Source organism: Haplochromis burtoni, unplaced genomic scaffold, assembly GCF_018398535.1.
Source record: "Haplochromis burtoni strain Fernald_Lab_line unplaced genomic scaffold, NCSU_Asbu1 Contig_124, whole genome shotgun sequence".
NCBI lineage: Eukaryota > Metazoa > Chordata > Actinopteri > Cichliformes > Cichlidae > Haplochromis > Haplochromis burtoni.
The window spans coordinates 957814-981515 of record NW_024582485.1 but is presented as its reverse complement, the minus strand read 5'-3'; the positions used below and the strand labels follow the sequence as shown (position 1 = coordinate 981515).

The 23702-nt window shown below is 41.9% G+C and overlaps 2 protein-coding genes across 6 annotated transcripts in view; one reads left to right on the top strand and one right to left on the bottom strand.

Moving 5' to 3' along the window:
* The first annotated feature begins 375 nt into the window (after window positions 1-375).
* Window positions 376-3995, top strand: LOC106633330 (cathepsin S). The gene is made up of 4 exons (XM_042223972.1): window positions 376-414; window positions 609-774; window positions 954-1056; window positions 2491-3995. The coding sequence occupies exons 1-4, from the start codon at window positions 376-378 to the stop codon at window positions 2588-2590; spliced, it is 408 nt and encodes a 135-aa protein (XP_042079906.1). The 3' UTR covers window positions 2591-3995.
* Window positions 3993-23702, bottom strand: part of LOC102288786 (HORMA domain-containing protein 1) — a 48211-nt gene continuing 28501 nt past the window's right edge. For 4 of the 5 annotated variants that reach the window (XM_005929469.3, XM_005929474.3, XM_005929473.3 and 1 more), the window contains exon 16: window positions 3993-8993. In XM_005929469.3, coding sequence (XP_005929531.1) covers window positions 8683-8993 — 311 coding nt within the window. In that variant the 3' untranslated portion in view covers window positions 3993-8682. Of the gene's footprint in view, window positions 8994-15236; window positions 16615-17057; window positions 17668-23702 lie in introns of those variants that run through there. The other variant, XM_005929470.2, reaches the window with a different exon arrangement.

Here is a 23702-nt window from a genome sequence, read left to right as displayed (position 1 = left end):
GGTCAGCTGTTAACGTCTCTTTGGAGCAACAATAAATTAATCGGAGCGGACAACATGTTTGTCCTCCAGGCTTTATGTAGTTCGCTGTTGTTTGTGTGGAGGAGGCCAGTTCTGAGACGATTCAACAGACTGTTCCAGCCTCGCGGGGGTGGCAATGTTTTTAATTTAGCCAAAAGAAAATAAAAATAAAAAAAAATGAAAAAACAAAAACAAAACAAGAACTTTGTAATGTGAAATACTCAGTGACTATCCTTACCAAAAATATCAAGCATGGAAATTATGACAATATCTATGTAGTTTGCAACAGTCTTTAGGTTTATTTTTGTCCTGAAGTGCAAATTATGACACCACTGACTTATTCCTTTGAGAAGTGAGATGCAGTCCAATCAATGGAGAGCCTACAAGACTAAAGGAGTGATTTTAACTGAGTTCAAAAACCTAGTTAATGAATATATTTTCAATTTGTTGGTGTCCCTCCCAATTCTCCAATTCTGCCATAGGGCAACCCTGTATGTTGTAAAACAAGAATATTTTTAGATTTTTTTAATGTGTATGAAGTTCTTTCCTGACTGCATCAGATCCTTTAACATTTTTTTCTTTAACTTCAGGATGATCAGTGCCACTACAACCCAGCAACCCGTGCTGCCAACTGCTCCAGTTACCAGTGTCTGCCTGAAGGGGACGAGAATGCTCTGAAGCAGGGTCTTGCTACCATTGGACCCATTTCAGTGGGAATTGATGCTAGGCGGCCCACGTTTATTTTATATAGGAGTGGTAAGATACACCTCATCAGATGCAAAGTAAATGGAAAAACAGTTTTAAAATGTTTGGAGGATGAAGGAGGTTTTTTTGTTTTTTAGAAGACAAATTTGAGTTCAGTTTTCCTGGAAATTATTATTTATGGCTGCTTAGAAAATTTTAATCAGATTGATCATTTCTTCTTATAATTTCAGGAGTGTATAATGACCCATCATGCACTCAGAATGTGAATCACGCTGTGTTAGCTGTGGGCTACGGCACTCTTAATGGACAAGACTACTGGCTCATAAAGAACAGGTGAGACATTTTCACTGATTTCTCTTGAATCTGGCTTTTATATACAAAGTGATTTCATGGACAGGGCCTTTATTGTCTTCCACCATCTGTTCACTAATGTGGTGCATACTGGAGGACTCTAGAAGACAAATAAGAAGTGAAAGAGAGAAGTCAGGCTTTTTAAAAAAGTACATATCATCAACACGCAAAAACTGACAGCCGAGAGATATAATCTCTCCAGAGTGTCCTGGGTCTGCCCCAGGGCCTCCTCCCAGTGGGACATGCCCCGAACACCTCACCCAGGGGGGCACCCAGGTAGCGTCCTTGTCAGATGCCCGAACCACCTCGACTGGCTCCTTTTGTTGTGGAGGAGCAGCGGTTCTACTCTGAGCCCCTCCCGGATGGCTGAACTTCTCACCCTATAAGAGGGAGGCTAGCCACCCTTCAGAGGAAGCCCATTTCTGCCTCTTTTATCTCGTTCTTTCGGTCACTGCCCACATCTAGTGACCATAGGTGAGGGTAGGGACGTAGACTGACCGGCAAATTGAGAGCTTTGCTTTTACACTCAGCTCTCTCTTTACCACAACAGACCGATACAGCGTCCGCATCACTCAGCCGCAGCACCAATCCATCTGTCGATCTCCCACTCCCTTTTCCCATCAGTCGTGAACAAGTACTTGAACTCCTCCACTTGGGGCAAGAACTTGTCCCTGACCCGGAGTGGGCACTCCACCCTTTTCCTGGCTGAGGACCATTGCCTCAGATTTGGAGGTGCTGATTCTCATTCCCAAAGCTTCACACTCAGCTGTGAACCATTCCAAGGCGAGCTGGAGGCCATCACCCGATGAAGCCAACAGAACCACATCATCTGCAAAAAGCAGAGATGACATTCTGAGACCACAAAGTGAAAGCTTTCTGCCACTTGGGTACGCCTAGGAATTCTGTCCATAGAAATTATGAACAGAATAGGTGACTAAGGGCTGCCCTGGCAAAGCCCACCACCCACCAGGAACAAGTCCAACTTATTGCCGGCTTTGCAGACCAAGAGCTGGTCAAGTGTTCCACGACCAGGACAAAAAAATGCATTGTTCCTCCTGTATCTGAGGTTCGACTAATGGACACATCCATTCATATGACATCCCTGTCCTTTGTTAATACTTAAACATAAACTATACTGAGTTAGATGTAAAAGTAGGAAGAAAGACAGTTTTGTTAATGTTTATTCAAAGATGAAAAAACAAATGTACCAGCTGCTGAAGTCAGTTCATTTTTAGAATTCATATGAACAAGCATTTAATCATCCACTGGACCTGGTTTTATCTTCTTTTGTTTTCTTTTTTAATAAAAACATTAAAAAAACAAGATAAGAATGACTTAATACATCAATAACAAAATGTGAAGTTTCAAAACATTTAATTACATTTATCTGATAATTCATTATTTTATACTCTCCAGCTGGGGAACTTCCTTCGGAGATCAGGGATACATCCGGATGGCACGCAACCAGAATGATCAGTGTGGCATTGCTCTGGATGCCTGCTACCCCGTCATGTAACTACAGAGGGAACTGAAATGAATCTCTTGCAAAATGAATATATCATTTATGACTTTTTTATTAAGTCTTCAAAAACTACAGCTTCAAACTAACACTTTTTGGTGCTTCTCTTGAAAAATTATATCTTGAGGAGGAATCATCATCACTGACTATCTTTGGCGTGTGACATTGTGGAAATGCTAATGTGTGTATCTCTGTGTGTGAGTACACACATTTTTGGTATACCCGCATATCAAAGTTCAAACTACTTTTCTCCTTGAAAGGTAAGGTTCAGCAATTGCTTTAAAAGATTTGATTTTTCACAAGTTAAAGAAAAATATTTATCCCCCAATGTTTACTTTGGTTAGCATTAACTACTAAATCAGGGGGTTACCAGAAGTATAGACATCTGTTCAAGGCTACAAGGTTTAATTAAAAATCTTTCTATATCTGTGGTAAAAAGTTGTGAATGTACTGGATGTTTAGCGCTGGACTACTGTATATTTTATGACATAAGTGAGATTAAGATTAAATTCACAACACAACATGTACTGCTGCTTTGTTGTTGACACTTATATTATATAATCAGACTCAATGTAAAAATAAAACATTTTCCAAAAATCTGGTTCCTTATTCACAAAATAATGAACATGGAATCATAATATTTAACTTTGAGGGTGTCATGGTGCTGTGTCTGTTACTGCGTTTATGTCTTTGGACTTTTGGCCTTGTTTTCTAACGATGGTAGTGGTTTATGTTTCTTAGCCCTTTTCTGGTATTACTTAGTTTCCTGGTTTAATCATTTAGATTTCTGGTTCTTAATTACTTTTAGTTAGTTCTGTTTCGTTCCCTCTCTTTTGCCTTTGTGTATCTTTATTGTGTGAGTTTGTCCCTTTGTCCCTCGTCAGATCCTGGTCATGTTCATCATCCGTCATGTTTCAAGTCTCAGGTTTTCTTGTTCCAGGTACCTTGTGTTTAGTTGTTTTTCACAGTTTAGTTTTTGTTGATTTAATCTTAGTCTCCCTTTTGCTTTGGTTGTATTTTGTGCAGTCAAAAATAAAAAGCTCACTTTCATTTTTGACTGCAGTCCTCCTTACTCTGCAATTGGGTCCACACTCTCCACACAGTCTGCCATCACAGACCTGACAAAAGGGGGATATGTATTTATGTAAACATGCCTGGGATGTTGAGGGTTTTAACTGGTTGAGTACTAAAATGTGCATGTTATACAGCATTTTCGTTAAACAAAAAGGACGTTTAAAAGGAAGCCTTGGTTTCGTAAGTGTGTTTTCTTGTTTTTTGACAAAATAAAAAATAAATCAGATTTCAGAGCAGCTACTGGTGTTGGCCTTTAAAACCCAGATATCTTTCCTGCTAACATCTTGAACAAGGTCAGGATAAAGTCAACAGACTGCAGTGTTGGGTTACAAATGAGTCATTTTTATTTTTTTTAGTGCAACATCACAACAAACAATTTTCACATGAGGTATTCAAAGGGATTTTCTTTAGTTGTTGATACAAAATGTCCCACCATGATTGACGTTTAAAGTTTTGTATATCTTTTTTTAAAGCCTTTGGTTGGTTAGCCACATTCATTAGTAAGTCTAACACATGGACAAGAATGGCACAATAAAGCATGGTGGGTCGAGTCCAAGCTGGGGAAAGTCAGACTCAGTCAGATATTTCCCTCAGCTCTTTCCCGTTTAAAGCTTTTTGTATGGATCTTATTAATTCCTACTTACAACAGTGGGATTGAACAGTATTTCAACTACACTAAACATTTTGAAAAAAAAAACAGGTGGGAGGGGTGGCTTACAAATGTGGAAAAATAGCTTCTGTCTCCTCTGATCTTTTTTTATGTTAGGATGAGTGCTTGATTTGGGGTTTTTTTTTTTTTTCTATTACAGCAATTCGCATAATTCTAGCTTTTGGAAAACAAGGAACAGGCAACGTTGATTACAGCAAGATCCTCCTTGCTTGGATTGTCACCTCCTTCTTTTTTGGTCTTGAGAATGATTTTATTTATATACAGAACATGGATCAATGGGACACTAGCATACTCGACTTGAGCTTTGGCTGGACAGGGGGTTCCTTCAGCCCCTTCACAGATTGATTCCAGCACATTTGGTTTGAAGAAGTAAAAGGCATGAAGAAGAAGAGACTGATGAACAGACAAGATAGATAGATAGATAGACAGACACCCTGACAGAATGGATTCTTTGGTTAAGGAACATTTTTGCCACACAACATCTCACACAGTTGAGGTAGATGGGTAAAGTCTTCATGTACGCACACGGGAGAAGACAGGGACAGAGGGGGAGACACTGGGGTCAAAAGACTTTCATCTGAAGACACTGCTTCATGTCAGTTTCTCAGTTCCAGCTCAACATAATACTGATTTATGCAACATAAATAACCAGCACACGGAACCCCACTGGTGCTTTTTTGAATCCTCTGAGTGCTACGGTAGCTCTGATGAGGAACTGCTAAAACTACCTACATTACATAATGATTCAGCAGTTACTCATTGATCTTTGGTTGTTTTTTCGTTCAAACGTTATCAAAAACAGTACTTTTTTGGTCTTTTTAAATTTTTTATTCTGAAAGTATATGTCAGCTTTCAGTTCTGCTATCTCATTATTAACGCGCTCCTAAGAATTGCTCTGCAATGGCCTCGGCTGCCAGGCTTGTCTCAGGGTCAAGTTTCTAGAAAAGTCACTAGGGGGTGCCGCAGGCTAAAATGGCAATGCGGATCACCTGCAGCAGCCAACTGGATTCACTCCTCCCTCCCGCCTACCCTCTGTACAGAAAGGGAAGAGCTTCCCTGCTTGACACGGAGCAGAGGGTGGCTCAATACAAAAAGCACTGTCTCCATTTTAGACTCGCAGTCAGAGAGACAAAGAAAAACCTGAAAGGTGTCACCTCAGCTTTGATACAATGACAGCAGTGGGCAGAGATCAGCAGAAGAGCCTTCAAGCTCTTTTATTTTTAATTTTTTCACCGCTGTACAGACACAGCCACACAACCCCACTGCCACCCCCCGTAGCTCTCAGCATGCTTACAATTGTTGCTCATTAAAGTTTAATTCAGCTCTATGCCCCACTACTCCAACACCTCCTGTTCCTCAAACAACCCCCCCTCCTACTTCTCCGCACACACTGCTACCACCATCCTCATTCTGGACGATTCAGCCTCCTCTCTGATCTCCCCCCACCCCTTTTTGAATGCCCCCTAAAGCCCACAGGTCTGGCCAAGAGCAGACCCCAGACCAGATACCCAGAGAGGAGACGGGATGAAAAAAGCCTCCCCTTTGAAGTCCACGAAAAAGTCGATGGCCTCTTTCATGACCACCCGTCTTTCAAGTGCACGCTGTGAAGGGGGCCCCGGCAATCCGCCTCTTACAACGTTAAAGACAGAGAAAGGGAGAGAAAATGAGACAGGGAAAGAGTCAATGTTGAAAACGGCAAATCTAGCTTTGCCACACTTGGGCAGCATTTAGTCGAGAGTGAGAAAATTAAATCTTGGGTGACTTCTCCTGATTTCAGCACCCGCTACTCAGAATGGAAAATCCAGGTAAGGAAGGAGGACCTAGAACAAACGCCAAAACTCCAAATGATTTGGAAAGATCCATGAAGCTCTTACAGGGTCAGGGACAAGCCCCACAAGCCTTACAACAAAATCTAAGACTTCTCAAACACTGAACTTTGGATGGCAGAGGGCATAGGTCATAAAACTAAAGAATCTTACAAAAGAAATTAAAGATTCCCAGAAAACGAGAATGGGAAAAACCTTCAAAAGACCTTAAAAACCACGGGTACATAAATCCAATTCCCCGGAAGATGAGGAACACCCTTTAAGAATCACATTGGACAGCAAACAAACCCAGAAAAAAACTCCAGTATCTCAATTCAAGTTGAGGAAAACACGGGAGGAGTCAGGAGTGAACCCTACTAAACGTCTTGGAACTGAGACAACTAGCAGAAGCCTTTGCGTGTGGAGGACGGTGAGATCACACTGAGAAGGACATAGACAGTAGTGTCTGCACTGCACTGGGGAAGGGGTTAGGTGAGGGAGATTGGGCGGGGTGGGGGGGTCATAACCATGCATTTCCCCAGGCAGATGCACAGTACGCATGTTTGCGCGTGACCCCGAAGGACTTACGCAACATTAGACAGTGCTTTAAGTGGGTCCCCAGACACATTACGCACTCTGCCAGATGGTATTGGTCTGAACACAACTTTACAAGCAACTTGTGAGCCTATGGGATGCCACATCATCTTTGTTATTATTGTTATTGTCATTATTGATAGTATTATTAATTATAAATATTATCACAACATTCAAACAAGCTTTGGCCTTGGCGTTAAGAGCTGACAGCAGAGACATTTGCAAGAGTAAAGAATTCCCCATAATTCTACAACAAAACAAAGAAAACAAAAAGGGCCAGGCCTTAAAGATAGAGAGATACGTAACATCACTGGGTGGGTCGGGCTGGATCCGGGTGGATCGGGTACTGGGTTTAGGGATTCAGGCCGTACATTCAGGGAGGCAATGTTAATCTTTGGTATTACGATGGGATTCTACAGCTAAAAGTGCCCATCACAAAAAGTTTTCAGTTTCACACAGACATACAGAGCATTGTTAAATAAATACTTACAGTATATAGATAGCATAAATAAATAACCAAATAAATAAAGGAAAGAAAAAGGGAAACCAATAAATACACAAATGCAGTAATAAATATGTTGATCAGATCATTAATTGCATTTGAAAAGTTCTTGGTTTGATTCATCTATTGGCTATAAGGAGGCATGGTTAAAGCCATTCCTTTGTGGACCAAAAAAATGACCTTGTACGTCAGCAGGGCTGAAACAAACTGCCCCACACTTCCAACGTGTTACTATAAATAGAGCGATGTGCTTGAAATCTGTACAAAAACATTGGAAAGAATCACATTCCTCCATTTTCTAGACATCTGTAAAAAAAAAGATTTTGTAATGGAGGAGTATACAGTTGTTTGGAAATGAGTGGAAAAAATACTACAATGTCACTATACATTGTGTCAGGTGTACCTCTTCTCCAGAGAGCCTTTGTGTTCAAATTGTTTTTGTTTTCGTTTTTTTTGTGTGTGTGTTTTGGTTTTTTTCTTTTTGATTTGGAGTCCAAAAAAATGGCTGTGGAGCTTTAATTTGGAAGCTCAGTGAGAGTCTTAAAGCTAGACGGTTGCACCAACAAGTCTGTTTCTGTGTCCTACTTGTGTTTATCGATTCTGTCCTGGCATACGGTGAGATGTGCCGCGATTCCCCCTTGAAAACTCTGATTCATTCGAGGTGGGACCGTCTTGACACAATACAGAAGAGGCTCCTGTTGATGGGAAATGATTGACAATTGGGAGTCACAGGCGCTACAGAACCCTCCTGATTATTCCAGGCTCCAAGCTTGGAACAACGCCATACAGTCCTGGGAACCATTACCATGGAAACACATGCTAAGAAAAGGGCATTCAGTTCTCCAAGAAAAAAAAATGAGGACTTAAAAAAAATGCCTCTTCTTCCTCTTTCACCTTGATTCTGGAGGAATAAAGGGACTACAATAACATCGGGGAAGGATTAATGTCTTCGGATGATGGCGATCACTTGATTAGGAAGTTACACAATGAAGCTCTCCAGATGTGAGCGAACGACACCTCTTGATTCTTCACGTTTGGAGAGATGAGAAAAGATTTGAAGGTACACCAAAATATGCTTCCTCCTGATTTGCAATACCCTCATTATCTCTAATCTACATAATCAAAATAATGCAATGAGATGGTGTCTATGTAAGGGTGTGACTCTTCTTTGAGTCAAATCATCTTTGCACCCTTGACTATACAGGCAAGACCTCACATCTTGCAATCATATCACTAAGCATTGCCCCTTCCTTTTCAAGGGAGCAATTAACTTTGGTTTGGGAAAAATGCTTCATCTTCATAAACTCATCTATAATAGCTGGCTCCATCTCTCCTTCTGATAACGAGGAGGACATTTATTACGGCTGATCTCTGCCTAGACCAGTCTATGTGCCCCCTTGCTCCCTCAGCGCCCTCCTCACCGCACCTCCGCGACGGTCTAGCATCACGCCGTGCTGCAGGACACTGCGGAGGAGGAAATGCTGGAGCCCGAGGAACCGGTGGAAGAAGGACGGCCCTCGTCTGCCCACTTGTTGAGGTTGCGTCGGCGGGCATTCATGAAGAAATTGCTGACAGTTGAGAGCTCCAGGCCCAGCTGCTGGGCAATGGTGACCTGGAGCTCTTTGGTTGGGCGGTGGTTCTCCCTGAAGATGGCCAGAAGCGTACGCCGCTGCAGGTCTGTGAACACCAGCCTGGTGCGCTTCGGGCCCTGGTTGCGCTCCAGCTTGTTCTGCTCCTGTTCCTTACGCTTGCAGGCTGCAGGCAGATGGGTAAAAGATAAATTAAAAAAAGGAAAGGGGAAGCAGGTTAGCTAACAGACTGGCTGGCTAACTAGGACAAATGGATTAAGCTGTGGGAAAGTGGATTTGTTGAAAGAAAACAGATTAGCTAAGCAACTTTGATTAGTTAAAAGAGATGAATCAGCAACTTGTTTCATTGTGCAGTAAAGGAATCAAGATGTTCAACCTATCACATCTTATTACCAGTGAGCTGCTGTAAGCTGCTAGGGAGAAAAAAACATATAACTACATCCAGACCAAAGTCCTGAAGTCTTCCATGATGTTTTTCATTATTCCCTTTAATTACATTTTGGAAAATGGTCTAATTTTTTACATAGATATGGCCTGGAGACAAACTAAATCTGGTGTTGCACTGATAATGGCAATATCTTCCAAACAAAAATTGAATTCAAACACAAAAACAGATGTATATCAAATTTCTCCCCTTAAAAATTTGAAATATAACCTTTCATCACATCAAATGTCACGTTTTGTCCCTCTTAGACTCTCCCTTATTTAACATCCGTATATTTCTGCATCTTTAGTCCTCAGAAGATAAAAAGCTTTAGCAGCATTTGTCCAGTATCAAAGTTATCCAAATCCAATCTACAGTAACAGTTAAGTCTTCTGGTGATTCTTTTTTTAATCTAAGTCTTGCGTACAACAACCACAAAATAAAATCCCGGGGTCTGGGTTAAACACCACTCTAGCTGCGGCAGCCCGCCCAATTATATAATCGATATTTTCTCGCGAAAAAGTCTGAAATTTATTTTGAAGGGAAAAAAAGAGTGCAAAGAACAGTTTTGTTTAGTGAGAGAGAAAAATAGCCTGATGCGTGTGGGCTGAGCTCAGATCCATTTTGAGAATCAGACGAGCATTTTGAATTCAGGCTGCATGTTCCTCTGCATATCCATCGCTGAACCTTTCACCTCTAACACGCTGTAATTCTGTATTTACAGGAAACACAACACCAACCTCTGCCTTTGTGTACCGAGCCAACTTCTCCTCCCTTCCCTCCCACCCTTCATCCCGCTCTTTTTCTCTAACCATCTCCCTCCACTTCCACTCTTTCCTTTCCCTTAGTGGACACTTCAACATCATTAGTTTCTCATAAAAGTCATTTACATGTGGCGGCAGTGAGTGAGTAATAATCACTTTAGGGGGAACTAATTTATTTTCTATTAAAGGCAGGTTACATCAGGGGTGAGTGAAACAAGCAGAGTCGGCATTGCCCAGGGCATTTAGAAGCCTTAAGTGGGCTAAAACATATTTGGGGGAGTCGTGCAATTACCTAAATGCACACTTTTAAGAGGTTTCAATCAGCACTGTGCGGTTGCTGGGCGACTATTTTGCTGATGGTATCAAATGCATTTCTAAGTGTAAGCACACTGGTGTACGTGCACAAAAAACACAAAGACACAAATACACACACACACAAATGAGCAAGGACAGATGGATTAGTGCCTATATAGAGAGTGGGGTTTTTTTCAGGGGGGGTATAAAATATGAATTCTTCTAATAGGTATGATATTAGATATGCATGTTATTTGGCATGTTGTGTCAGAAGCTTTCTCGATCTCAGAAAGATAAGATGCTGGGGTTACACATGCTCTTTGGGCTTTTTGAGCATTTAGCCAACCAAAACAGCCCTCAGTGTAACAAACGTGTCATTTTTATTGCAAGAAAAGAGAAACTCTTTCTTTCTTTTCGAGATTTAACACACACCATTTTTCAAGCAAGAGAGGAATAAGCTGTATTCGTGTTGAAGCTGGTTGAAATAATCCTGCTGCACAGGCAGATTTTTTTTTTACTTATATTAAGAAAACACAGAGAAATATGTATGGAGTTCTATTATTGACAAAAAAAATATGTGATTATATGGAGATTTCAGCTCGCAATAACCTTGAGATCCAATATTTCAAACCCTAACACACGGAGAAACACAACCCAACTCACGCTGCAAACATACATTATATAAAACACAGATGCTGCCTTTTGCTCTCACAACAGCACTGACGCGTCCAATTGATTGGCTCACAGTTTCCCATTGAGAAACATCTCACATACTGAGGGGTGCTGCTGATGTTAACTGTATGACTGTCTTTTCACTCTTCAAACGCACAGTGGCAAATTTCTCTCATTAGCAGAGCGCTTTAGGAAAAAGTGTGACCCCACCGCCATCTTTTTTTTCACAGAGTGCAATCACAACAGCAGAATTAGACGCAGGTCTAAAGGGTGTGTGTGTGTGTGTGTGTGTGTGTGCGTGTTTGTGCGGGTGTTTGTGCGTGTGTGTGTGTTTGTGTGTGGTGTGTGGTGTGTGTGTGTGTGTGCTGTGTTCGCACCGTCTGGCTTTGATTGCTCTAACATCCAGCTGAGTTTCTGAAACTTAAGTACTCAACTGGACATGAATAAATCTCCCCATGAATTCCCTGTGAACATTCTCCTCTAAAATCATTATCCGAAGGAAGTGTTTTGACTTGGGGATGCACTCTTGTCAACTTGAGATTACAGGGGCCTGTTAGCTTTTAGGCATCCAGAGCTCGTTTGCATTTCTGAGTTATCGAACCACGTCTCATTAAAATCTGAACAGGCCGAGATGTCAGCAACATGTCAATATCACCACAAGTGAAATTATATATATATATATATATAGTATTTGTGCTGCATTCTTCATATGAGTTATACCATCACCACGGTCAATATTTCAGGGTTGGGGGTGTTGGGATGTGAGCTGCAGCTATGGAATGTATATACAGTGGTGCACTCTGAGCTCATGTAGTAATGAAAGGAATGACATGATAGTGCTGGCTAGCTCGCTTGTAGCGTGGATTTATGGCTCGTTGGAGGAGCTGCCGTGTCCTGCCGCTCTCCTCCTCCTCGCCGCCATCCTATCCTCAGCTCTCTCCCTTACTGACGATCATAACGCCGACCATTAAGTAAATGCTTCCTTATGCTGTAATCATGTGCAAAAGGCTCACAATTACCATGCTATAAATCCCCAGCACCGGGGCTACTCTTGGAGACATAAATATTCCCCTATAGGCTTCTTATGATCGTGGGAACAGCCCCTAATCATGATGTATGCCCCTGTCTCGTGTTGCTGAAACGTGATCGAAAGCCCTTTCCCTACCCCCCGGCGTCTCAGCCCCCCCCTCACAACCACCACCACTCCCCTCCCTGTCCTCTCCCTCCACACCCCCCACCCCCCACCCAGCCCCAGCCCACCCCCTGCTGATTTCTTGGGCCAGGGGCTGATAGAAATTATTGATTAAATCTGTGCAGCTCAGACTCCTCGACCCACAGAGGCTGGTTAACCCCTTCAGCGCCAGAGTGGGGGGAGCTGCAAGAGTCAGATAAAAAAAAAAAAAACAACACAACAAAAACAACAACCCTGTTTGTTTGATGTTGCACAGCTAAGGTCACGCCGGCCTGTTTGCAATTCCTGATATGCAAATGGCATTGGGTTTGACCTTTGAGCCTCGCTAGCAAAACGTGAACTGTACGCAGCGAGCGGTGGACAAGGCTTTGTGGCTTTCATTACTGTGGGGGTGGTGCGGGCACTGGAGCTGACACGTAAACCGCATTGACCTTTCTTATTCATTTAGACCTTTAGTCAAGGGCTTCGGCCATCATCTTTAAAGTTATAGTCTCTGATCCCCCCTCCTTGACTTTAAGTGTCAGAGCAAGGCTGTGTGGTCTTTATCCTGCCTTCTTCTCTGACTAAATCCTGATTGCCTCCTCCACAGCCTGAGGTTGGGCTGGAGATGCATCTCATATACAGTGCAGTAATCCATACAGCACACACACACACACACAAGATACTGCAGATAAATCCCAGGGATCACAGCATTTTTACCAAAAGGTTTCTGCAAAAAAGACATATGAAAATACAAAATGGCAGCAACTAAATTCCATAATTACGGTGCGTCAAGCTTTGGAGAGAGCTCTGCAGCCCTCTATAGAAGAGACGTTATGGAAATAACAGTGCTTCTGGCTGACACTAAAGGGCCTTCTATGTATTTAAGCAAGTGCTGCATTAAGGAGGATCATCTTAAAACTTGAGGCGTGAAGCAGAGAGCACTTGAGCTATCTTCAGACTGGGGAGCACAGGGCACCGCGCATTCTAATTCCAGTCTCGATTTGCCGATGCGGCCGAGGTGTGTGTGGGCAAAGCGTGCTGCTCTTTCCCATGGAAATCAATAGAGGCTTGTAATTAAACAAAAGGGGGTTGGCCAGGGGGGGGAAAACACAACAACCCCCTTCGGAAAGTAGGTTATGTAGAAAAGTGCCGAGCTGTCCAAATTGTGGCTTTGCCAAGAACTAAATATGCAATTTCAGAGAGTGTGAGAGCAGAGAGAGAGAGAGAGAGTAGGAGCATTGTCAAACATTAGTACGCTTCTCTGTGTAGGGACTTTAATTTTTTATGAGTCTGATTGATCGGCTGCTCGGACTTGGCGGTCTGACTCGTTAAAAATAATGTTTGTGTTTGTGACAATGAAGAAACAAGGATGCTGCACATAAAGAAAGAACGATGATTAAATCTGCTCCAAAGAACAAAGGGCTGATTTATCATGATGAAGATTTGCCTTTTCGTGGGGGAGATAATAGGTGTTTTGCGTACAAAGCATTCACACATCACGGGATGGGATTAATCAAACGGCGATTGGGTCAAATTACAGAGCAAAACCCAAGATAACTAATCTTTAGAAAAGAGGTTCGGTTGTGATTGCGCTAACGTTTTGCTGAATGGAGGATGTACACATGTGCTCTCAGAGTTGAACAATCAAAGATCAATAATTGTGAAGGGATTGCAAGAGCGCACAATCATTACCTATGAACCCTATTGTGTTGCTCGGCTTAATCAGTCGAGCTGCCAACAGAAACGAAAGAAGCGGTGATCAAGTGGGGAGGCTCACACACACGTACAGCTCACAGACCCCCGCAGTGAGCCGACCACTTGCAGATAGACACTCGTCTATGCTCATCTCATATTACCGCGTTCACTTGGATCTCTTTCTGTGCTGCGTGTATCAGATGGGCCTTAGGTCCCTGTGGAGGGACAACACTGTAACACGGCACTGTATGGCGTGCTGTCACGTCTTGAATCCACATCCCCAAAGAATATTAAATGGCAAGCAGCACACTGTAATGTGCCTTTAAAAAATAATATTAGTAATAATTAAAATTTGCCATGAAATCTGTATAAAAAGCAAGAAATAATTACAATGAAATATTATTATTATGATATTTATTTAACTGAAAAGATGTAGCAAATCATGGAAAAGAAGAAAGCTGGTGTTTTACATTGGGAAAAACTTTCTTTTTTTTTTTACTTTGTAACTAAATTCTATTAACTTTCAAAACTGTTGTCAAATTTTCCATATGACTGAGTGATTCTGCACTAACGACTACATGCACCTCACTTAAGCAGCAACATCTTCTTTTCCACATGTGAGAAACCTGGAAGGAGTTGCCTCAGAGCTGAACAACATTCGTATTTAGCCCCGCAGTAATTGCCTCAGTGACAACGTTGATAAAAGGTGTCTGGCAAAAGCTCAAGTCTAATTTGCATCAGTTACCTTGCCAACTCAACTTGAGTCAGGCGCTGAGCAGATATAAATCACTGCTGAAATTAATCAATCGCTTCAGAATGGCATATCTGCGCAAATTATTTTGTGGGCTCAAAAGCGATTAAATTGCCAATCGCTGCTCACACTGATCTTCATGGTTCATTTAAGAGGAGGGCAAATGTCTGTGGGTTTTTTTTTTATTGTAGCTACTGTACAAATCAATAGGAACTGTTTGGGAGCAAAGTAAACAAAGGAACGGCACATATGGCCTGTTCTTGATCAAACTGACCTTAATGTGCTGCTAAGTTCTTATTACCCAGGCTGATGAGACAACAGACACAGCGGTTGTACATTCACAGCAGTGGGAAGGAGGGAAACATCAGTATGATGCTTTTGCTTTTACTCATGTATCAACCTGAGCTGCATACTGATTGCTGGAGAGGAGATTTTTTTTGGAAGACACGGAGAAGGGAGGCGTTTGGGGAAAACAAGGAGAGTGAGCGTGTCTGTTGTTGTGGTTTCTGTTTGAGCCTCTGTGTGTGTGTGTGTGTGTGTGTGTGTGTGTGTGTGTGTGTGTGTGTGTGTGTGTGTGTGTGTGAACATACATGTGTGTATGTGTGGAAAAAATACAGAGTAAAGCCAGATCTTACCCTCCAGCCTGAGCGAGGCCATTCTTTGAAACTCCGGTTCCTGGAGCCAGCGGGACATCCTTTTAAAGGTCTCACGGCCAGACTTGAGCTTGCCCCAGGGCTTAGGGTTCCTCAGGAGGTCAGACAGTGTGCCCTGTGACCTACACAAAACCCTCTCAGCAAAGATGGCCTGGGGGATGCTGTACCTCTTCAGCTCAGTGATGATCCTTTGGGCCACATCCCTGGTGTTGATCTCCTCTCCAGTGCTGCCTCCACTGCCCTGTGAGCCCAGCAGCATGCCCTCGCTGGGTGAGGATGAAGCAGACGATGAAGAGTGCAGGTGGTCACCCATCTTGGTGGCCTGCTGGCTCGGGTGATGGTGTGGCTGGTAGTGCTGGCTATAGATGTGTGGGTGATGGCCTGGGGCATGCTGGTGAGTCTCCATTTTATTTAGCTGATGCCCCACTGAAACATCACCTCCTCCTAGGCCTGGCGGTGACATCTCTCGGCCAAAATCCGATGTTCGGCAGAAAAGGCTCCCTCCATGTACATCATAACCACCAGGGAGCATCTGACTGCCGTTACCATTAGGGCTGTTGCCCAGACTTCCATAGCCATGCATGGAGGAACCCAGGCCTGATCCTGTGGATGGAGGCGACAGGCTTTGGGACATGGCCAGTTCCTTGCCATAAGGGTTGTAGAAGTTGGTGCTGAGGCCTCGATCCTCACGCATAAGGGTAAAGCTACCAATAACATTGCTGACAGGGAGACAGGGGTGATGGTGATGGTGGTGGTGGAACTTGTCGTCAAAGGGCTGCAGGGGGGTCAGGGTAGTGTATGTGCTGCCAGAGCTGGATGGGGAGTCGCCGCTGTAGCCCAGTGCTGACATGGAGTGATCGAAGCCTGGTGGACGGGGCTCAGGTTCCAGAGACATGGAGGAGCCCCCAAGGGAAGGCCTGGGGAAAGCAGCTGAAAGGTCCCGGGAGTGCAGCATAGCCCTGCCATCCTGGCTGTGAGCCAGATCAGAGTGGCTGTGGAGGGACATCTCCCCTAGACTCCCATCCATCGTTAATTTCAACAAATAAAGTTGTATTTCTTGCCGTGATGTGTGGCTGGTCTCCTCTTGTTATTGTTGTTGGACAACTGGGCCAACAGTCTGTAAGGTCTCTTGTTACACCAGACTATAGATTTATTGATTTGTGAATTAATTGATTTCCGGGCTTATAGGGTGTCTAATTAATTATCTGATAACGTTAAGTACTTCCTCAAACTCCCGGAAAACGAGATTGCAACAACATTAGGAGCTCTAACTGAGATTTTATTCTCGCTTGTGCATCAGCGCTCTGCTTGTCTCTTTGGTGCTCAGCTGGGTTCCTCGGCAAAAGCCTCGCTTTTGTGCCTGCGTGAGACAAGACAGGCGCTGTTATTCGCTTTATTTAAACTTCAGTCGTTACAGAGAAAAAATAAAGCAGCCCAGTGAGAGAAAATAAAATGTAGCCCAAACAACAACAAGAGCAACAAATAATTTAAAAAAATTAATTAAAAAGCACTTTTGTTTTTCTGCCACACACACTCCTCGGAAAGCGCCAGAAAACACAGATATCACTTTTCACTCCAACCTAATATTCTCTTGGAATGTAATATTTTTGCTCTTTTTGAATCTTATGCAAAGTTATGATACAGAAGCAGCCCACAGCGCGCATGCGAAGCGCTGTAAATGACCAGTTCCTTTGCATTTTCGCTCCACATGTAGGACACGTAAACTAACTATCACACATGGTGGCGATTCAGAAAATATATCACCACCACGTATTGGTTTTACAAAAACGTGCAAAATCCTACCTTTATTATCCACTTCTCAGAGCGCGTCCGCGACTCTTGTCCGTCCTGTGCATCTCTCCGACTCTGTCAGCGAGCAGCCTGCAGATTCACACAATTGGTCCGCTGCGCCCTGGGGTGTAACATTCACTAAAACCAGACACCACAAACCATCTGCGGTCACAAACGAGCCTCTCTCGGTCTTTCCGTCCTTGTTTTTCTCCCAGTCTTTGGTTTTCACTCCAAAAAATGTCCCGTTCTAGCCTCGTTTGTTGCTCTACACTAGCAGCTCTCTTCTTGTTCTTTCATTATCTCGTGAGATTTTCCTCCTCCTCCTCCTCTTCCCTCTGCCTGCCACTTCATCGATCTCACCACCAACTCTTTCTCCTTCTCCTCCTCCTCCTCCTCCCCCTTGCTCACATTGACTCTCTGCTTTCAGTGCGTCACGGCCTTAAAAATCTGACAGATGTGCGATGAAATTCCTACTCCAATTAACCCTTTCTCTCCGGGGGGAGGAGGGGAGAGGGTGTGGGTGTGACGAGGCGGGGGAAGCGTTGAGGTGGAGATGCTCTCTTTCTCATAACCCCACAGGTTAAGCCTTCTTCAGCTGATTGCAAGCACAACTTATGAATTATGTGCGCACAGCCTGGTCATTCTGCTGCGCTCGCCTGTTTATCGCGTCTGATCAATTGATTTCACTGGCTGCAGCTAATGTCGTTCTGTCCTTTTTATGTAACAAGTAATGCTGTTGCTCCTTTTGTCAGTATGAAATAATATATCACGAAGACGGAAAGAGACCACGCTAGCTAACACGCGAGCCTTTTGTTTTTGAAATTATTATTAATGCTATTTTCATTTATTAATGTCATGATTTTGTCAAAGGTTGTGCTTCCCTCCCTAATATAATTTCAAGTATATGTGCAGAACCAGGAGGCCCTTTTAGTGAATATGTAGTTATATGAGTCACTTCACTAACTGAGGGGAAAAATAGAAATAAATATAAAAAAAAATAGAAATAAATAAATAATATAAACATCTCTCATTTAGCAGTGTGTTGTGTATAAAATTCAACCCATGCCACAATTTATTTGTTTTTATTATTTTCTTTATAAACTATTAATAGAAAATGATTTGTGTTTTTGGTCTTAATATCTTGTGTTGGTTTAATGTAAATCCTACCTCTCAGGAAAACAATGGTGTCAAGTGGCGCTCGTGTTTTGCTCAGCTCTTAATCAGCACTCAGCACGCGCCTCCATTCACTCACACTGCCAACACTTCAGTCTGGAAAGTCCCTAAAGAAGATCAATGCGACCCTTTTTTCCAGAAGCCCCACGACCTGCTGCTGTCGCAGCACCACGTAGACACATATAATGCAGGCCGGGAATACGGAGAGCGCGTGCGTGTGTAAATTTGGCATCTTACAATACCTGGTTTTCTGTTTGTTTTCTGTTTGTTTTTTGTTTTGTTTTTTGTTTGTTTGTTTTTTTAGTTTATTCTCGTTTTGTGTGTGGGAGCGCGCTAATGCGCGCCTGCATACATGGCTCTGTGCACTTATGGTGTGGCTTGTGCAACTTGTGTGTTTACATGAGAGTGCCTGCATGCGCATACAATATGCGCAAATTACATCTGGTCTGTGTGGCGAGACCTGAGCGTGCATGTTTGCGCGCGAATCGGCCTCAGAGAGAAACAGGGAGACAGACAGAAGCAGGGAGGCAGAGCGCATACTAATCATATCTGTCTGTCAGTTTAATTTTCAGAGATGAGCAGTTCTGGCGTTTGGAAACAGCGAAGCGGTGCGCGGTGTGGGACCGCGGGCTTCCTGGAGCAGATGCTGCCCTATCGATCCGCCCCGCGCACAGCAAGCACGAAGGGATGCGTGTATGGATGGCAAGTAGCTGGAGGTAAAAATGGTCAACGGCTACAGAACGAAAATAAAAGGTCCTCTCGGAGGTCGGGGTGAAAGTTCACCTGCTGTGGCTGGAAAACCCGAGAAAGCAGGCCGACACCCGAGCTGCAAAACGCCCCAACTTTTACGCAGCGGGCCTAGAGGGGAAACTGACACACAGCAGGATGTTCAGGGTGTGGGTTTGTCAACACTGGGTTTTGAATTTAGCCACATAGTCATAACAATGCTGAAAAAGCCTCATATTTCTGTCTTATGCCTAATGAGTTCTGATGAAAAAATGCATTTCATCCACCTGATTTATCTGATTTATTCAAGCTTCAAATCTTTTGATCACAGATAATAAGCGTATTTCCATTTTAGGCATTTAGCTGATGCTCTGAGAGTCACTTTCCTCACAATGAGAGCGGCAGCAGGATCAGCAACACTGCAGCCAAAACATTTACATTTCAGCCATTTAGCTGATGCCCTCAGAAGGACTTGGGAAAAGAAACGGTGGATGCCCAACTTCCCCATTACAATACAGGCAATAAATATACCGAAGGATGCTCTGTTTGAGTATTAACTGCAGCTCTTATCAAAGGAAGGCCTGCTTTATAGATACGGTGGGTGGGGAAAGACTTTTTAATCTAAATCCAATGCTGAGCCTTTTTAGATTGCAACTGAAGTTTCATTAAAGACACATATGACTGCAGTCCTCCATCGCCAATAAAACAAACATGCAATAGCAGGAAGGTCAGGGGGTCAAAGGACATTGTCCTGACCTTAAAATGACCATGCATGCAGCAGAAAATAAACAGAATCAGTCAAAGGAACAGAAGCGGCTGATTTTCTGTTGCACTGATTAAGGACGGTGTGAGAGAGAGAGACAGCTTCTCCCGAGCAGATGAATTTCCAGCATCTGGCTTGTCAAGATTCATAAATTCATATTTTATTAGGAAAAAAAATGTCTGCAGATATGGACGTGCTATGAATGCTGGACACGACGGCCTGCAAACATCCACCACACTGATCTGTAGGAGAAAAATACAGCAACGTTTTTGTTTTCATCCTGCAACTTACACTCCCTTCTCAAATCTTCTGGTTAATCACCGAGTAAACGTGATCACTTATGGGTAAATGATAATGGATGAAGCGCACGCGCAGGGTTGCAGTTTTGAATGAGATATTGACGCTCTCTTTGCAGCCGTGAAAAAGAAAAAAATAAGCACCCAAAATGACGATTTTATGCAGCCTGTTTCAGGGAAAAGGAATTTATTCTGAAGAATTAAACGACAAAAAGCAGCATCCTTCTCATTCTGGTGACTTAAGTCATGAGATTTTGCCTGTTCAGTTGCAAACATAGACATTAATATATATTTCATATATTCATGCATCCTTAAAAAATCTCTTGTTGATGATGAGGTGGAAGATTCAAGGTTTCATTCTCATATTAGATCGTTTGTTTTCATCTCATCTACACACCCATGCGTCATTTAATCACGCAAGCGCACATACACACGCGCGCGCGATAATGGCTGGTATATGTGGCATCTACAATCTTGAGTGTTGCGTGGGTGTGTAAACACTTCAGCTCGCAGCACGCATACGCTACACAATGAACACAAAACACAAGTTGATTTTCAAGTTATTTATTGTCATATGTAAGAAAACTTACAGAACAGTTAATATTCCCCATGTCTTATTTTGAAAGAAAAATATACAGTGGACAAGTTTTCATCTTTTTTGTGACAAAAAACAACTTCATAAACACGCGTACTGGAAACAAAGTTCATCAGGGATATTACAAAAAAAGCTTCAGGTGTGAAAAGCTCAGTTTTCATACCTGAAGTTTCCATCAGTAATGTTGGTTTTGTTCATCACATTCACACATATACATTCATCAAGTCTAACTTTCTCATTCATTTCACCGCCCCCCCGTTACCTGTCACTTCTATTTTGCTTGACAGTGACAATGTGCCATGAAGGGTTTGCTATAAACGTCGCACATTTATTTACAACTAGTTTATATATGATCCAAACTAAAACCATGTGAGACAAATATGTGGGAGTGGGGGATTTTCTATGTGATGGAAATCATTAGAAAAGGTGAAAAAACAAATATCACCTGTTCCTCTGCAAGACACGCAAATATGGCTTTCACAAGACGATTAAAAAAATCACAACTACAGTTGTTAATAAAGTAATAAATTCCTTATGCTGCCAAAGATGGTTTTTATTATTAGATACCTGGCATTATTTACCAGCGGAAATATTGAAAAAGAAAAATAATAATAATAATGGTTTTTCTATGTAGACAAAAAACTATCTATTAAATTGACTTCAGAAATTTTGGTAGCACTGTTATTTGATTTTTTTGTGTCAGATGGAAGTTTTAAAGCAGACATTTAAAACTTATTAATCAAACTTTGACGTTTTTGTGCCGACTGAGACTTATTTTTAATGCTCTTGTCATGCACATCTTTAGACTGACTTTGTAAAGAGTTAACAAATGTAATTAAAGCAACAACTTTCCTTATATTATTTTCTAAATTTTTTTATTATTTAACCGGTTTTTACTAAGGTGCCTGACAATGTTTGTATTTTTTTTAAAGCACATAATAACTAAGTTATAACTTGAAAACTAGAAAAGACAAAGGGAAAAAATTAATAACTAAAATGTAACAATTTGCGTCTGCAAAATAAACAAACAAAAACATTTAATTTTGACATCACACGAGCTCAGTGAAATTTACCCTGTTATAATTTATAAATAAAACTTTCATTAGTGAATAATAATATTTTATCACTTTGACAGTGCGCTGTTTTTCTCTTCCTATTTGCCCCAGTTGTTGCCTTTTCTCCCCTTTCCCATCCCTAACTGATCGATAGAATCAATTATTACCACGAGACCTGGCGTTACACAGATCACAATGTGAATAATCAATAACTAAATAAGTATGGCTAGATGAGACCTGAATGGGAAGAAAATGAACAAAATATACCTGATGATAATAATGGTAGAAATGAGCACAGATGTAACCACCATATTGACTCAACACATTTAGCTGGTAATCAGACAAGCTGAATGAATGAAGCACTCATTAACCTGCAAGACTGATTCTGCGCAACATACATGTGGCTCATTATGAAGTTAAAAATGATTTCAGCATTTGATCTGTTCACCAATATGAGAAAATGTGATCAATATGATGCTGGGTGATCCTTTTATGGCCTTTTCACATACGCTGTTTTAAGGGGGGTTGAAACAAACAAGAATAAGCTGCAGGCAAATGTGTGTTCATGATGCAGGCCTACAATTTATCAGTGTATGGCCTGATAAAAAAAACCACACACACAAACACACACACTGTTAACTGAATATGAACACTCGATTTCACACTAAATATTACAGCAAAATGAATAAAGCCTAATATTATACTATATTATTTATAATAGATATTTATTCTCACACCATATTCAGCGGTGGTTAAGTTAGCCTACAGCTCAAAACAGATGCCTCACGCTATAGAAATATGTTTAACAAAAAAAAAACCCTAAATAAATAAATAAAAATCTATTTTTTCGACACAGAGTGGAGTCCACCTGGCCCCATCCTCCATCAGGTCGAAAATGTAAAATAGCCTACTGGAGCTGCTGCTGGAAAGTTTGAGCAAGTGAATGAATGATAATCACATTATTTTCGTCTATTATTTGCAGGTTTAGTTGCAGTAATGATCGTGTACGCCGTGATGTGGAACTTGACTTCGCAGCGTGAATAATGTTATTATCGATCATATCTGGATTAATGCAAATTCACTCGTTTAATTCACTGAGTTCGCCTCCTGTGCTCACGAGCCAATAATGCACTACAGAAAAGAAAAAAATCTACAAAACTTGCAAAAAGCAAAGAAAACATGAGGAGAAATTAAATGATTTCATTTGTTATATTTTCCCTTCGAACAGCATATCAAGGTGTTTAAAACATCTCTCGGATTTTTTATAATTTTTTTTTTATTTATGGGAAGATAAAAGCTTTTATTTTGTGAAGTTGTAAGGGATAAAGTGTAGGTGTGTGCGTGTGTTTGTGTGTGTGTGTCAGCGCACATCAGTTAATATCGATCCGTGCATTTTAAACAGCCTCCTATTTGCCCTACAACTATTTTTCATATAAAATGCAAATATGTCCCTCTGTAATTGGCTCTGCATTCTTTATGTAAATGAAATTATCTGCTGGCCCCCGTCCGCGAGGGGAGAAAAGAAAAAGTGTTTATGCAAAATGGAGCTCAAGGGGGTGCAAAAGTCTATAACTGTGTCATTTGTTGTGTTTTTTCCCCCCCCCCCCCCTTTCTCTGTGCATGTGTCTATTTCTGAGTCAGTGCTCATTACAAGTTCGTAAAAGTTAAACAATTAGCGCTTTCCAATGTTAGTCGGGGAGCAGTGGAAGTAAACGAAGCCCTGCACTCAGACGTTTTCACCAAGTTTTGAAAAATGATTTAAATTTGGTGCTTTAACTGTGCAGGTCGGTCAGAAATTATGTTTTCATGTTCATCACCTTATACTGAGACAAATATGTTAAATTGTAACTGTGTTTTACATCTACAATTTTTTTTGTCTAAGCTTTAATTGCATATAGGTGTTGTTGCTGAAAGTGCAGGGGTTTAGTAATAATTAATCCAATTTATTTTTCTGGGGCTTGAGTGTTAAGTGGAGGCCAATAAGCTGTCACATGAATGTACATGAATATCATTTGCAATATTAATCAAACCCACTCACACTTATACCCC

What these genes read in the sequence shown, in the direction of transcription:
- LOC106633330 (XM_042223972.1), top strand. Translation starts at nt 376, where the DNA reads ATGCAGTCCAATCAATGGAGAGCCTACAAGACTAAAGGA. An exon ending in GAGCCTACAAGACTAAAGGA is followed by an intron (nt 415 to 608) that starts GTGATTTTAACT and finishes CTTTAACTTCAG; the next exon opens with GATGATCAGTGCCACTACAA. An exon ending in TACTGGCTCATAAAGAACAG is followed by an intron (nt 1,057 to 2,490) that starts GTGAGACATTTT and finishes TATACTCTCCAG; the next exon opens with CTGGGGAACTTCCTTCGGAG.